General features: G+C 45.3%; 1 protein-coding gene across 1 annotated transcript in view; it reads right to left on the bottom strand.

The window, feature by feature from the left end:
* Positions 1–3,883: 3,883 nt before the first annotated feature.
* MYT1 (myelin transcription factor 1) overlaps positions 3,884–15,874 on the bottom strand; it is a 35,036-nt gene continuing 23,045 nt past the window's right edge. The window contains exons 15-21 of the mRNA XM_053993346.1: positions 15,448–15,510; positions 14,780–14,863; positions 10,368–10,589; positions 9,538–9,629; positions 8,570–8,673; positions 8,327–8,470; positions 3,884–6,722 (exon numbers count right to left, since the gene is read on the bottom strand). Coding sequence (XP_053849321.1) covers positions 6,582–6,722; positions 8,327–8,470; positions 8,570–8,673; positions 9,538–9,629; positions 10,368–10,589; positions 14,780–14,863; positions 15,448–15,510 — 850 coding nt within the window. The 3' untranslated portion in view covers positions 3,884–6,581. The remainder of the gene's footprint in view (positions 6,723–8,326; positions 8,471–8,569; positions 8,674–9,537; positions 9,630–10,367; positions 10,590–14,779; positions 14,864–15,447; positions 15,511–15,874) is intronic.

The following is a 15,874-nucleotide window of genomic DNA, read 5'->3' as shown; positions in this document are numbered from 1 at the left end:
CCTAAGCTTTGGTCCCCAAAGGCACCTGCACTGGCAGTGCTGCCAGGGCCATGCTCGCTATGGGAGCCACGTCATGAGCGTGGTCAAAGATCCCCCTGCCTTCGTCTCTACAGCTGTTGGAAGTGGCCTCGTGTACAAAGGGCAGTGTCCTCATTAAATCCCGCAGAGGGTTGCCATGTGGCCAGCAGAAATTTTGTTTTGTTTTATTTTGGGAAGCGGCACAGTAATATATTCACCACCTCCGAACGTAATGGGGTGACAGATGGGAGCTGGGCCCTGGCTTTCATGGGAAAGGCTCCACACAGCAGGATAGCAGTAAGTTTCCCACCTAATCTTCTGCAACCTTCAGACTCCTAACAACTGTAAGAAGCAAAGCAATGGGTAGTAATTAAATAAATGACTTCATCCCCAAGTTGGTAATAAATATTTTATAGTTTTATCTCTCCACCCTGTAGACTGCTCTAGACAGACCAGACTGTTTATTAATCTAGCTTCTGGATTTATGTTATTTAATTGCTAAACAGCCTCAGCATGGTTAGGCTGGAATATTAAATGTTGGAGCCTGAGTAGGAGTCCTTTAACAAATGGCAAAACCTGAGGAGCTTGATCTTGGACTTGGCTTATCAAAACAAACTTCCCCGCAGTGCTAAGGCCAGGTTAGCTCATGTTTGAGTCAAAACCATTCAACCATTGCCTCATGCTCAGGGTAGATGGACTTTGGGACTTGTTGTGAGTAAGGAAGAGGCAATGAAAAGTTCTGGCACATCCTGGTTTCAATAAGGATATGCTGGTGTTAACCTGCAGTGGGCAGGATGCTGCAAGGGCATCTTAGCATGGACAGGTCCTTCTGGGAAGCTCAGGCAGAGCGTGTGTCTTTGTTCTACCCCTTTGTGGCTCATGTTTCTTTGGGTCATCACAGATAGTCCCTGTCATTTAAACAAGAGAGCACTGCAGTCATGGATATGAAGGCAGGCTTTAGAAGTTCTTGTACTTCCTTGTTGACAGGGTCAAAAATGTCTTTAAAACACCTACTGCCATTTCTACAACAGCTGCTGGTTATTCATCCCACTGAGGGATGGGGATGAAGGCAGCTGGAATAACAAGAGCTATTTGTCTGAAGAATGCATCATCCATGTGCTTTCCAAAGCCTCAGTCCCACGAGCCCTTCTGTACAAAGCAGGAGGTCGTTTCAGGATCTATCTTCTTAGAAAAGCGTAGGAGAAGTGAGTGTGCTAACAAGTGCAGGCCAGAGCCTTTGAATCCAACCAAGCTGTGCTGGAACAATTTCCAGCTCAGGGCTGCTCTATTGGCTGCAGTGTCATCTCAAGCCTGTCCCATTGCTCCCCAGCCTCACATTGTCTTTCTGAGGCCCAGGACGGATGAATCTGATGCTAAATGGCATCTCTGAAGAGCAAAGTTGCTTTCTCTCCCCAGTAGCCTGGTGGGAACAAGCTAACCCCTTCCTGACCACCCAGCTGTGTGTTCTGCAGGACTCCTTGGTTGTGGGAGCAGGGTGAGGTGGTTCAAGCCTTCACTCAGAGGAGCTGTGGGGGCAAGGGGAACAAAAATCAGAAAAATGCACAAGACTGGGAAAGACTCCCCGTTTCTGCTTACAGCTGAAAGCCGTGGCTGGAAAGCCTCTCTGGGAAAGATCAGGTCAATGCTGACAAGTGGAAGGTACCACTGGAGGAATGGGTCATTAGCAGCTTTCAACAATTAACAGCAGCATCAGTGAGGCCAAATGACTCTCGTTGGTCAATGGTTTATCGATGTGTTTACAGACAACCATATGCTGACGAGTATCTTTTCCCTGGCATCCTTGAAGCCAAAGGCCCCCTCTGCTCTGACATTCCACTCTTACCCTACATCCTGTTGGAGGAGGCTTAAAAGCTCTCCTAAGCACACCTATAAACTGACAGTGTACCATCTTAAACCAATTCAATTCCCTTCCCTGCGATAAAGGACGCCAGTTCCAAGAAGATAACATCTCCCAGTGATGGCTCCCCGAGCTGCAATTTAGCACAAATCTGAGCGCTCTATTATCCAGCTCAGCCAATTCGTTAAGGAAGGACAGGCAAGCACGTCTATTAGCTCGATCATCATAATCAAATATTGGCACAAGGAACTGCTCAGTGTTGCAAAGTCGAGCGAGACCCCCATAAAACAATTATGTGCCCTTCAGGAAAACAGCGTGCCAGCCGGTGAGGTGAACATGAGTCCGACTGCTTTTCCTCCTGTGAGAAAAAGGCAAAATCCCATCAACTCCAAGTTAAGTCCAGCAAAGCCTCAAATAGACTTTGTTCTTGGGGCTCCTGGGCAAGCTGGGCTCCATCTCCAGCAGTCCTCGTGGCTGGGGCTGTTTATTCTCAGGGACCACTGGCAAGGGATCCTAAGCCTGTCCTAAACTTCTGCTGGTTGTCCTGCACCAGGACACCTTGCAGACAGTAAATGAAGGCAGAAAAAACTTCCAGTGAACACCCATGGCCATGCACATTCTCAAGAAAAGGCTTTAGGAAATCTTTCTTCTACCCAAACTTTTCTCCACATTTTTCTGACTACAGTTCTTACCTTTTCAGCTCTGTTTTAATCTGCCCCTTCACTTTCATGCCTGTGATAGGGCCACCTCTTTCTGCTGAAACCCAGCAGTGCTTGTGCTTCCATGCAGGGACAGACAGAGAAGTTCAGTTCAGTTAACCAGACAATTGAATTTCTTGGTGATGAACCTGCCTGAAATTCCCATTTGATCCAATTCACATAGCTCCAAATGGCCTTAACATGATTTACATGATTTCACCTCTGCTACAGCAGAGCAAAACTGAATTTTGGCAATTTCAGAAATTATCCAACACAGAGATCAGTGAAAAATTCTCTTCATTGCCACAGCTTCGAAACATAAACTCTTACCAGAGAAAAGTCTCCATTGTTCCAAGAGGGCAATCTGTGAACGTCACAGTCAGATTGATGCAACTGAGCAAATCTTGTTGACAAAAATCGGTTTTTGAAGATTTTTTGGAAATCCAGGAGGGAAAAGTGTCCATCTCTGTGTTGCATCCCAGGGCTGACATCTCCTGTACTGCTTCCAATGGCATCTCCTCTGTTCACACACCACCTGTGGAAGTACAAAACCACAAGATCTGAAATCCTAGAATGGTTTGGGTTGGAAGGGACCATAAGGATCACCTCATTCCAACCCCCTGCTATGGACAGGGGCACCTTCCACAGATGAGGTATCTCCAAGCCCTGTATAACCTGGCCTTGGACACATCCAGAGAAGCCACAGCTTCTCTGGGCAGCCTGTGCCAGGGCCTCTCCACCCTTACAGGGAAGAATTCCTTCCCAATGTCCCATCTAATGCTGTCCTCAGTCAGTGTGAATCCAATCCCCCTTGTCTTGTCCCTCCACACCCTCGCCCCACGTCCCTCCCTATCACTTTTGGGCAACCTTCAGACACTGGAAGAGGCTCTTCTTTTCTCTTCTCCAGGCTGTACACCCTGGCTCTCTCAGCCTGTCTCCATAGCAGAGGTGCTCCTGCACTCCTCGGGGTGCAGGGGGCAAGTCCTGCCCAGAGGAATTCTGCCTCCAGCCTTCCTGGGACTTACAATTCCCATCACAGCACCAGCGAGATTTTCAGCACCTGCTTGGCTGGATGGTGGCAGCTGCTTCTTCTCCAAAGCCTTCAGAGATACCAAATCTAAATTCTCCTGAAATCCCCCAGCTCAGGAGGTGGGGAGAGCCAGGTGGGAGGTGCACGGTCCCTGGCTAGAACTGCAGGGGAGCAGGGACACGCTGACCTCCCCCAAGCCACGGTGCAGGACAAGGGAAAAGCCCAGTGGGGACACATTGGCAACAGCTTGAAGAAAGACCATAGCAACTAAAGTCACAAACAGAACTGGGTTTTATTATGAAATAACCCTGCCAGTACATAAGGAAGTTCTGTCTGCAAAATACATTTCCTGAGGAAAGTAGATCACAGTATTCGTTTTTCACAGAATAACATGTAGCCTGCTATAACTTTCAATGTGACTCTTTATTATTTAAATATTAACAGTATTCCTTCACATAAACAAGTACTCAGTCGTCACATAACCAACACACAAACAACAAAATAAATATACAACAAGAGCACAGTTCATTTTTTTTCCCGACTTAAATATTAAATAAATAATAAATACAGAATTTTCATTTCCTGTTATCAGTGCCTGAAACAATATGAATGAAAAAAAAAAAGAAAAACTGAAAAAGTCTCTCTTCCCCCCAGTGCCCCTGCCCCCACCAAAAAACAAACCAAAAAATTATCAAAATGTCTCAGTTATAAAATATCTTTAAAAAAATTCCCATCATTAAAAGAATAAATAACAAAATATATAAAAAATAACTTGGTTGCATCAAAATTACAAGTAGGAGTTGTAGATAGGGGTTTTTTATTTTTTTTCTCTTTTTTTTGGAATATCATTTTTTTACGGTCAAAAGTTTTAATTTTTAACTTTTTTTGCTTCTTTTATCTTCATTTCTATGGTGCAGTGTCCAGTTTAAAATAAGTATAAAATTAATAAATAAAAAAGTTAAATAAATAGCAAAAAGTTAACATAAGGTGTTGTAAATATAAATTACATACATCTTGCCAAAATTAAATAATTTACAGCATAATTAAACTAACTACTTTTTTTTTCTTCTCTTTCTTCCAATAAGTGCAATTTCTCTACTTTTAAATACTAACTGAATTGCAGTCACAATCAATTTGGACTCTATTTACATGTTAAGAACATTGTGTTTTTAACACCTCAAATTTTATACTTTTTTTTCCCTTTTTTTTTTTTTTTTTTTTTGCATTTTTGCACTTGGAATGGGTTCTAAAATAAGTGAACTCCTGGAGTCTGATCCTGAAAACACTTAAGTATGGGAGCAAGCCCACCCAGGCCAACTGCCCTATGGAACTTAACACAGGGAACAACTCCAATCAAGCCACTCATGGCCTTCCAGGCCAGATCCAGTGGCCATGGTAGCCACTGGGACTTTCCACTGACTTCCCCAAATCGAGAATTATACCCTAAATATCTGCAGGATTTGGCTCAAAATGACACCACACTCTTGCCTTTTGTTGGGGTCAGCAAGATCCTCCACAGCTCTGCCTGCCCCATGGCCGGGAGTGATGCAGGATATGGGATGTGGGATATGGGAAGCCCCCACACTGGGGCCCCTCAGGGGGTTCTGCCCCACTGAAGCATTTGGAGAAGGAACTGAGCTCCAGATGGGAGCAAAGGTGGGGAGCAGTCTGTGGGGTGACAGCCGGCCCTGGCCATGGAGCAGTGCTGCAGAGCAGCGCCCCAAAGACATTCATAGAGTTGTTCTCTAAGTGCACACAGAGGGCTGCATGTACCCAGCTGCTTAGAACTGCTTCTTTGGAAGAATTCCCAGTACCTGCATCCTCTTTTATTTTTCCTTTTTTCCCATTTTTTTGCTGCAGAATGGTGCTGGTTCTGTGATTTCGCGCAAATCCTAGAACAACAAACCTAACCATCCTCATTGCCCTGTGGATACGTGTAAGAAATCAACTCCTGGTTCACGCTACGTAAGCACTTTTCTGGCCATCAATTAACATCTCTCTTTTTGTTGGTTTTTGCTTCTTTTTGATTTGATTTGTTTTGTTTTGTTCACCTCAATCTCAACCGTTCTCTGGCATTGATGTATGATCTCTGGACTGGCAGTACTGCGCCACTGTAGGGATGATCACAACAATGAAAAGAACCAGAACTGTCATCAAACAGATTTCCAAAAAATCATATACACCGGACCATGACACATTAAAGAAATTCTTCTGTTTGAAATATCTGGAATTGGCCTATTCATAATAGCTACTTTCATATTTAAGACAGACAAAGGAATACTGTAGTTGCAAACTCCAAAAGCTTCCCTGAGAACCTTTTTTCCATTGCGCTTTCCACTGGAGATCCAGAACTGCTCTTCAGATTTCTTTCCGAAAATAAAAATAAGCTACTTTATAATACTTCAGAGTTCCCATGCCCAGTGGATATCTGAACACTTCGGGGTTGGGAGGCCCAGCATAGGTTCAGATTTACAGGTAGCTTGCAGCTCCAGCACTTGTAGCAACATAGAATATAACTCATGTGTGAGTAGGTGATCTGGACATACGACCATAGACAACATGAGGGTTTAAGCCAGTCATACACTAGTCTTGGATCAGACAAGACCCTGTTCTTGTAACATTTTAACCCTTGGATCTATTCTGCAAGAACAAGCAACTCATGGAAGATGCCTGCTCTTCACCTGCTACCAAGCCCCACAGCCTACTGGAGAATTTACCCTTCCATCCTCATCTACCTCGTGGTCAAGGTGGAAAAAAATCCCACTTTTCTCAAGAAGGTCCAAAGTTAAGTAAACGAGAACATTGAGTTTGATCAGTTCCATGTCTCAGAAATGGCCTCTTGGTTACATTTTGGTCCTTTTTTTTTTTTTCTTTTTTTTCATTCATTAAACAAGTTTTCTAACTTGTAAACCTGAATACTTGGAGGGGAAGTTCCATCTTACAGTCTGTTTGCTTGCTGCTCTCCATCCTCATGGCACTACACTTGGATGCCCTTGACAGCTTGCTTGATGCTCTCCAGCAGGTCCTTGTTCTCCGGGTTCTGGTAGCACTCCTGGTTGGTGTACATGTCTGTCAGTGTGTTCACATAGGCATCAAAGTTCTGCTCACTAATTGGATCCTGCAGCCAAAAAAAAAAATTTAAAAAAAGTCAAATAAAAGCATTAGTAGAAGAGCAGGAAGAGGATGAGGGTCTTTGCAATAAATCATCTGCATATTTTAGTGCCCAGAGAAGTTGTAGATTCCTGAAAGTGCTCAAGACCAGGCTTGGAGAAACCTGGTCTAGGGGAAGGTGTCCTTGCTTATGACGTGAGTTTTAAAGTCCCTTCTGACCCAAACCATTCCATGATTCTCTGTATGTACCGACAGCCAAAGGTCTCCATATCAAAGGCTTTTTGTGTGCAGTGCTGCATCTACAGGAATCTCATCATCGCCCTAATCCTGCTGGATCTTAACTGGGTCCTTAATTTTATGCACTGGCCTTGTGGAGCTATTAACAGCATCAGGTTAAGTGTGTTCAGGCAGCCTGACAGGCTGGAGGCTGAATTAAGGCATGGAAATGAAGGGCTGGAGGACAACAGGACTGCTGAAACATCACGGAGGGAACCAAAGGCAAAGTTGGGTCACCTTGGGCTCACAGCTGCCCAGCCCAGCTCTCTGCTGCAGTACAGCTTCTGCTTTTGAGGGGCATTGCAAGTACCTAACTTGGGCTTAATGGGGGGAAAAAAGAGAAGGGGAAGGAAGAAAAAGAACAGGAATAAAATGAGCATAAAAGTCTCATGGGCATCATTTAATTAGAGTTGCCTGAAACCTTGAAAAAATATTTGCTGAACAGTTTATTTGACCTTTATGTGTCAAATACTTTACAAAAAAGCTCTCAGCGAGTGGTTTTCTGCCAGTTAGGCAGCTGGGTGAATACTATCCAAAACTGCTCTGCTGGAGGATGGCTTCTCTCCAACCAGCCTGAATTTAAATACAAACCCCAATGAAAAGGATTCCCAAAAAAAAAAAAAAAAAAAAAAAAAAAAAAGGATGGAAGAAAAAATAAATCAAAAGCTCATTCCTCTGATCATTGCAATGGTCTTCATGAGTTGTAAGAGGACAGCTTTCTCAACAACACGAGCCCCACCTCCACACACCTGGTTTTGACAACAGTAATTACATTCCTGGGAATAGAGAGAAGGCAATTAATAGCCTTTTGTGGTTTTACTATTTTAATGCAGTCTTTTCATTTCTCAGTAACTCTATGGTAACATGCTGTGGGCTGTTAGACCTTGTTAAATTAAACAAAATACACGCTCTTTAAGAATGCTATTCTTTAGCTGCCAGCTATTCAAAACTGAATTGAAACTACCTGCATTGTAATAGGAGCTCTAAGATCTTTCTGACGTTGAAATCCAATCCCTCCTGATCTCTGCTTGTGCTGTCTTAGCCTAAAAGGCACTGGGTGCCCTTGATAAAGTTTCCTATTTTGTGATAGTGCTCCCAGATGTAATGAGACAGGACAATAGATAAAAAGGAGGATCAGCAGAAAATGACAACAAAAGGGAGATACAATGCAAGCTTCAGAGATAAGAGAAAAGTACTGATCTTATAAAGGACACCTAGGTGTATGGAAAGAAATTCCCCCACTCTTTAATTGTGAAAAGGCCTTATCATGAATTGGGTTTGGCACAGCTCCCTCAATGACGCCGGCTTGGGCTGAGCACTGTCAAAGTTTCTTACCATGTGCGGAAGGCGGATGTTGGCAAGACTTTGGATGAGAGCCTGGCTCAACCCTGAGAGCTCCAGGAACAGGGCTTCGTTTTGCTCCTCTATGATTTTGTTTTCCTCCTCAATGTTCTTCAGGTTCTTCTCCATGGTGGAGATCTGCAGAGGAAGGAGCATGGCAGGGTTACCAACCCTCACCAGTGGCACTCACCAACACCCGTCACCCCTGGGCTTGAATGCATGGCCAGGGACACAAACCTGGGACTGAAGTTTCACCATGGCTGCTTCCATCTCTGAGTTGGACTCGTTCAGCTCACTGATCTCCTTGTTCAGCTGCTTGATCTCCTCATCGTTCTCCAAAACTGCAGGAAAGGAAGGTCATGGGCAGTCAACAAATGCTCTTGGGAAGAGAAAAAGTGTTGGGCTTTCTGCTGAGCCCATCCTGCTGCACCGTCCTCACCTTGGCCTTTACAGCCTCGAAACAGGACATACCTGTCACCTGCCTTTTTCTTTCTATTTTTTAAATAATTAATATTTTTATTATCACAGTTCAATGGTACTTGAACAGGTCAATATGTAAATGCAAAAGCAAAGGACAGCAGAGCAGTTGGAGTCCAACACATCCCCACACCCAGCAAGGTTGATTATCCTGAACAGTCAGGACATTCTCTCCGATCCTGAGTTTGGAATGATGCCATTTAAAAAACTAATGCATATCTTGATGAGAAATTACGAGGTCCATAAAATAAAGCAATATTTCTAGAGGAGTGCAGGTATTTATAGGTTCCAAACTATCAAGTTCAATGCTTGAACCTTGTCAAATACCACAGAAAGCTCAGTAATAGCACTGGGAATGCAAAGTGCCACCGCTAACAAAATTCCAGATCCAGAAATATCTCAGTACTAAAATCCCTGAATAGGTGAAAATCGCTGAATGACTGCAAGGGATTTGTAAAAATGCCAGTGAATATATGAAAAAAAAATCTGAATTTCAGCATTACTTCTTTTGCCTTCTTTATTTTTGCTCCCTTAAAATGTGTGACTCAAGGAGTGAGACCATGCCACCACAAGCACACAGAAAACACAAGGAATGGGTCTTCAAAGTACACGATGCCCTTGAAATCTGTGCCCAGATTTCAGCTTAAACCTCCCCAGTCTAGAAAGAAAAAGATCTATGGGCTCAACACCCTGACACATCTGCAAGGCAAAGGAGGGAAAAATCTTACCATCACTAGTCTTGAACTTTGTGTTGAGAATTTCATCCCCTGAGAGTTTTCCTTTCTTCCCAGCAAAAGTAGCTCTTGGACACCCTGACAAACTGAAAAACAAGTAAAAATGGGTTTCATAAACTCTCAGTATTTATAGGTGCTTATGTTCCCAACATAAGAACATGTGCCATTTGGTGGAATTCAAGCTGCGAGACAGTTCTTCTAAAAGCTTTTTATGGTACACAGGAAATTGCTTTATGAATAATGCCTCAAAACGCCCCATTTATAAAGTGAGAGAGATTTTCTTTAAGCAAAGATTGAAAACACATTGCTTCCTGAAAGAGGAGGTGTGCCAGGTGAGGAGGGTGAGATGAGTCTGGTTGTCGTGCACACCAAGCTCCTATTTGTGGTGCTCAAATTCTGTTCCAGCATGCAAATATAGATTTAGATTAGAGGTAAGGAAGAAATTCTTCCCTGTGAGGGTGGTAAAGCCAGAGCTGCCCAGAGAAGCTGTGGAAGATTGCTGGAAGCATCCAATGCCAGGTTGGACAGGGCTTGGAGCAACCTGGGATAGTGGAAGGTGTTGGAATGAGGAGTGGAAGGGGGCTGGAATGAGATGAGCTTTAAGGTCCCTTCCAACCCAAATCGTTCTGTGATTCTGTGAATATTCAAACAACCATACATTTCTCCGTTCAGTAAACTTCAACCTGACTGAACTCAGCGTCAAAAGCACCAGTTCTTGAGCCTCACATGAAGAGCTGAACGCTGCTCAGGCAGCCTCTTGGGGCAGGTAGGTTTGTCCGCAGCAAAATCATCACGCTCAACCTGACTTGAACCGCAGGAGTTACCTTCTGTGAGTGAGGAAGCTCCCGTTGGCGTGGCCAGAGCCGTCACAGCCTGGGGTGGGGCAGGTTGGGCCTTCGTTCTTCAAGGACTTCCAGGAGAACGAGGAGCCGTTGAGCGATCCTTCCTTCTGCCTGCGGGCTGCCAGCGGGCACCCGGAGGCGCTCCGGTGAGACGCGTACTTGCCGCTGATGTGTCCCAGCCCGACGCAGCCCGGAACAGGACACCTGGGCAGGGGGACCACCCAGAGTTACAGCACAGCCATCAAGGGCAAGGAACAGAGGGAAGGAATAAAGGCGCAAGGAAATTATTGATGAGCAGGAATGAAGCCTGGGAAGAGAGCATTTGCATTTGGGTCTCGTCTGGAGTTTATAGGGGAGATACTTGGTTGATGGAAATAGCAGATGGGAAATTAAGAGCTACGACTGCTCCTTCAAAAGAGCCAAAGAGAATCAAGGAGAATTCTGCAGGAGGGAAGTCTGTGGAGGTCACGTCACATGTGGCAAAAGTAGGTCCCAGCGGTGTCAGAAACCAGGTATTTTGTGCCTCACTGGGGACAAAAATGGCAGGTTGGGCTGTCTCACATGGGATCCTGACCCCAAGGCCGGCACTCACACTGAACCATCAAACACTGCTGGCTCTGCCCAGTGCCACTGCTGATGAACCCAGGCTCATCTTTTATCACCCTGAGCACAGTCAACACAGCATAGGAGCACTGTCCGTGCCCTTGGGCACAGAGCCCTCCCCAGGAGGCAGTCCCTGAGCCAGGAGCTGTTCAGGCTGTGCACAAAGAGCTGCAGCCCTGTTCCTGCCAGGAGGGAATGCGAGGGGTGTCTGAGCCTGCACCCTGTCCGACAGGACAAATCACTGGGCCACCACTCACTCTGCAGCCACAGCATGGCCTCACTTGCCTCCTCCTCCTCCTCCTGGTTCACATCCTGCCTCTCTGGGGAGATCAACCCACGCTCTCAAGGGGATAAAGTGAGAATTATCATCAAGGCAGCACATGAGCCTTGCCCTTACTTCTGCCTCTTTATGGCCCATTGAAACACACAGGAGCTGTGAGGAGCCTTGTGGAAGCACCAACACAACTTGTGCTACTGCCAAGCACACGAGTGGCTCTCTAAAAGGCACCTCTTTGTCCCTCCTCACCTAATGGTATTCTCCCTAAATCCAGCCATCCTACAAGCCCAGTGTACGTATCAGGGTTTCTGCTGTGGTTTGCATTTGTTTTAAAAATGCTTGTCAACTGTAAATACAGTTAAAAGTTTATTACTCAAGGGAGGTTACTTAAAACTAGCGGAGGTGGAAGGAGGTGAGAAATGACAAAAATAGCCCCCATGTCCTTAGTTTGGAAGCAATTAGGGGCTTTGAGGTTCTCCAGCAAAAGCATTCACGGAGCTGCTCCTGAAAATCACAAGCTGCGTTTCACCACAGAAATTATTGCCCTGATTGTTTACATTCTACACAAAAGGGAGATGACAGCAAAAGGGGGGGCCCTACACCCAGCCTTTTCCCAAGATAATTTGAAAAATGCTGATCTCGATTTTAATCAGCTGCAAATGCAGCACAATTCACTTATAATATCCCTGCCAGCAGGATCCTCAGTAAATTCATAACATCATTGCTTTTATATGATCACGAGCAAATTACTGAATCCTCAGGAGGAAAAGGAGAAGGGGGAGAGGGGGGAAGAGCAAGAGAGAAAGAGACAAACCCCAGCATTTCCTATGCAGCCATTACAGCCCAGCCATTGCATATTTTACACCGTTAATTTAACTTTTATTACATTTTCATTGTTAAAAAATAAACCAGAGCCTTATTGCGCAAAACAGCTGTCTTGGACATATTTTAAATTTTTTTAACATTATTATTATTTAATGGCAGCACCAGTAGCGTTTGATCAATTAGACACCTGTGGATGCTTCCACTGTATGGGCTGGACTGAAGGTTGAGGTGATCTGTTCAATCACATCTGCAGCAAATTACTTGAAGGATGAACAGCACAAACAAAAGGGACTAAATGACTTTCTCCTCGGTGACGATGTGCAACACTCGGCTGGGTTCCAAGTGGAGCTCAGTGCAGACAGAGGAAGGATTTAGAGCCAAAGCTCCTTAACATAAACCCACACCAGGCACACCTTGCTGTGGGTGGTGGGACAAACACTGCCACAGGCTGGGGGGAGGCACCAGCCAGGGATTGTTGTGCCACGTTGTTTTGCACATCTCAGAGGAGCTTCTGCTCCTCCTGGGTGTACTGGAAGATGAGGGGTTGCTCTCTGGGCCATGGGATGTTAGGGAATGCCTCCTCCTGCTGTTGCTGCAGAGACCCTCACAGCCCATCTCACATTTCCTGCACTCATGTCCATGGTTCTGGGGGTGGATGGCACCAGCTTTCTAGGAGTCAGAAAATCCAGCCCCATTTGGAGCCTGGACCCTAGAGAATCTATGGATGCCCCACGCCTGGAAGTGTCCAAGGCCAGACTGGATGGGTCTCTGAGAAATCTGATCTAGTGGAAGGTATCCCACCCCATGGCAGAGGGTTGGAATGAGGTGAGATTTAAGATCCCTTCCAACCCAAACAATTAAATGATTTCTTGCAACTTTATCTTCCCAGTGTTTGCATCTTTAGGGTGGTCTAGGAGAAACTCAGTCCCTGGTGAGGATGCTGGTGGGAACCCTCACTCTGCTGTGGGTGTCCTGCCAGCCCACCCCATGTGCCCCACAACAAAACAGCCACATAAAAACTCCTTTCTCCTTGCACTGGGAAGTGATTTCTGTGCAGAGAAACCACACTGGGGAAACTGCTTGGCATATTCCTGCCCTGTCCTGCCCTAAATGGGGAAGGCACAAATGAGCAAAACCACAGCTTCCCCAGCCCCACAGGGCACGTGTCCCTGGGGAAACCGTGGAGAGGGGTGACCTCCCAACTGGGGGCTCCAACCATGGTGACAACAAAGGTACAACAGGCAGCAGCTGCACAGCACCAGTTTGCTGCCTGCCCTTCCCTTCCCTGTGTCACTGGTTAATGGCACAGCCTTGCAACACCACCAGCAATTCAGTGTATTTGAGCCAAAAGAGGCTTTTTTCCTGCAGATTCTCGAGTAGGTTGCTTAATTTTTAATAAACTCTGCAAACTCCTGCTAATTATCACACGGCTCATTTAACTGGGAGGCTTTGCTTCCTGTAGACTGAGGAGGAAGAACAGAGCAGATGGCTGAAATACCATCTTTTTCTGAAAGGTCCTTCCCCCCCAGCAGGCGCATCCCAGCTTCCCACGGCCCCCGCAGGGTTCTTCCACCCCCACTGGGTCCTGCTTTGGCTCAGCCTCTGCTCCAGGCCAAAACCTGGGCACATGGAGATATCCACCTCTGCTCCTCTGTGAGGGCAAGACCTGCCCTGGCAGTGAAATATTCAAAAAAAAAGATAAATTCGGAGACAGTCTGCTGAGCCAAAGGGGTTTGGATAGATATGCCAGCATTCGTGGGCAACCAGAAACCCTTGGAAGTGGTTAATAATCTTTTCCATGTTTCTTTTTACCCCCTTCCACCTGCACTTGCTGGGTGAGTGTACAGGCTTCAGAAAGGCTGGAGATGCTCAGAGGTAACAAAAAAAAAAAAAAAAAAAAAAAAAAAAAAAAAAAAAAAAAAAAAAAAAAATTAGGGTCCTGTGTCAGTGCTGCCTTTCATGTCCTGTAGCTGTGTAAGGAGATATAGATCCCAGACCCCACATGCTGAGCCTGTGATGTTCAGACTTGCTAAAAGTCAGGACAAATGGATTTCACAGCTCATGAAAACTCCTGAGGTGGACACAATTTCAAATCTCTATTCCCCACAGGAATAAATCCCCTGGGATGTTTTGAAAACTTCAGCCTGAGGCAGCAGAGAGAGTTTTTTTTTCAGTTCACTTCAAATATTCTGCTCTGGCAAAGACTCCACAAAACACAGTTTATTCAGGGTTACCAGATCCTGACCCAACTCGGTGCTGGGTAGGTTCTACTTCTGCTGTGCTCCTGGCAGTTAAGCCAGTCCATCAGCCCTTACCTGCCCATTGCTTCCCAAAAACCTGCAATGTTTGACTTGACTGTGGGGCTTTACCCTCATTTACAACAAAACCACTGGTGTGGTTTTCTAGCAATTATATAAAGTACAGGTAGCAGAGAAACTGTTTGTGCCCTACCAACCTACCTTTCACATCTGCAAGAAAACTGCACCATTACCTCCCCACCACCCAATTTTTCCGTCAAATATCAAAACTGCAACACCAAAACACAGCAAAGAGCTTTGGTAGAGGATGCTAAAAGCAGCACGAGCGAGGGGGGATGTGGGGTGGGTGCTGAGTGATCCCCCATATAAATCTGTGTGAGGCAAAGTGGATGGAGTGACAAGCTCTGCTCAGGAGTTATTTCCAGACTTACTTCATCAGCTCTGGGTCCTCTTTATCATCCTTTGTCGGGGTGATCTTGATCCCACTTTTCTTGGCACGAGGGCAGCCTGACAGACTGTGGTTAAAAAGAGAAGAAAGGCCTGTCTCACTGGCAGAATCTCTGCATTTGCTATTCCCCCGCTTCAGTCATCTTTCCCTTGAATTTGGCACAGTGTTTTTGATCTCTCTCGTTTTGCAGCTTCACATCACGAGAAGTCAGAAGGAAAAAAAATAGTAAAAAATTGAGGGAGATGGACAGTAATTAATGGTGTCTAGATAAGAAGATATCTGCTAACAGCCTGCAATGTTTAATGGAATTGTTGAAACAGAAGGCTCAGATCTGTGCTATTAATGTTCTAAAGTGATAATAGAAGTCATAAATAGGTAGCAATATTAACAGGAACATTGCATCAGCTAAAATCTGACCCTTTGTCTTTTATTCTGTTGAAAGGAGCTTCTAATCAGATTCTGAAAACATCAGAAAAAAAAAAAAAAAGAAAGTCAGATTAAAGAGATGAAAATAGGCTTCAGTTGTCAGTAACATTAATGTTTTATTCAGAACTTTACAACTCTGCCCACTGCAGGGGAAAAAAAGAAAAAAAAAGAAAAAAAGCAACACAGAAAGAGGTGACAGAGAAAATAATTTAAGGGAGATCTTACCTTCTATGTGATGCATAATTTCCTGTTATGTGACCAGAGCCATCACAACCAGGAGTAGGGCACCTGCAGAGGCAAGGGAGGCTCGGATTAGCCTGGGGGTGTGAGCAGGGGATCGACACTCTGTGACAGCTCTTCTCAAAGAGAAATCTGGGCACTGTCAGCACGAGCAGGTTTTTCCTTCCTGCCCCTTCCCCCTCTGTAAGGACAAGATCTGGTCTGTAATATCCATGGTACTGAAGTCAATGCATCACTGCATGATGTGACATTGGAGAGGAACATCTGTGAGATGTTGGGAGCACAGTGAGGAGCTGCTCTCTGAGAGGACACAGGTCCCAGCCTGTGTCCCCACCCTCGTGAAGGGGGCAGCTCAGGAGCTAAAAATGAGCTAAAATGCCCCTCCAGGACAATGTTTGTCAACTTGAAGAAG

Source organism: Vidua macroura, chromosome 17 (assembly GCF_024509145.1).
Source record: "Vidua macroura isolate BioBank_ID:100142 chromosome 17, ASM2450914v1, whole genome shotgun sequence".
Taxonomy (NCBI): Eukaryota; Metazoa; Chordata; class Aves; order Passeriformes; family Viduidae; genus Vidua; species Vidua macroura.
This window is presented reverse-complemented; position numbering and strand designations above follow the sequence as displayed.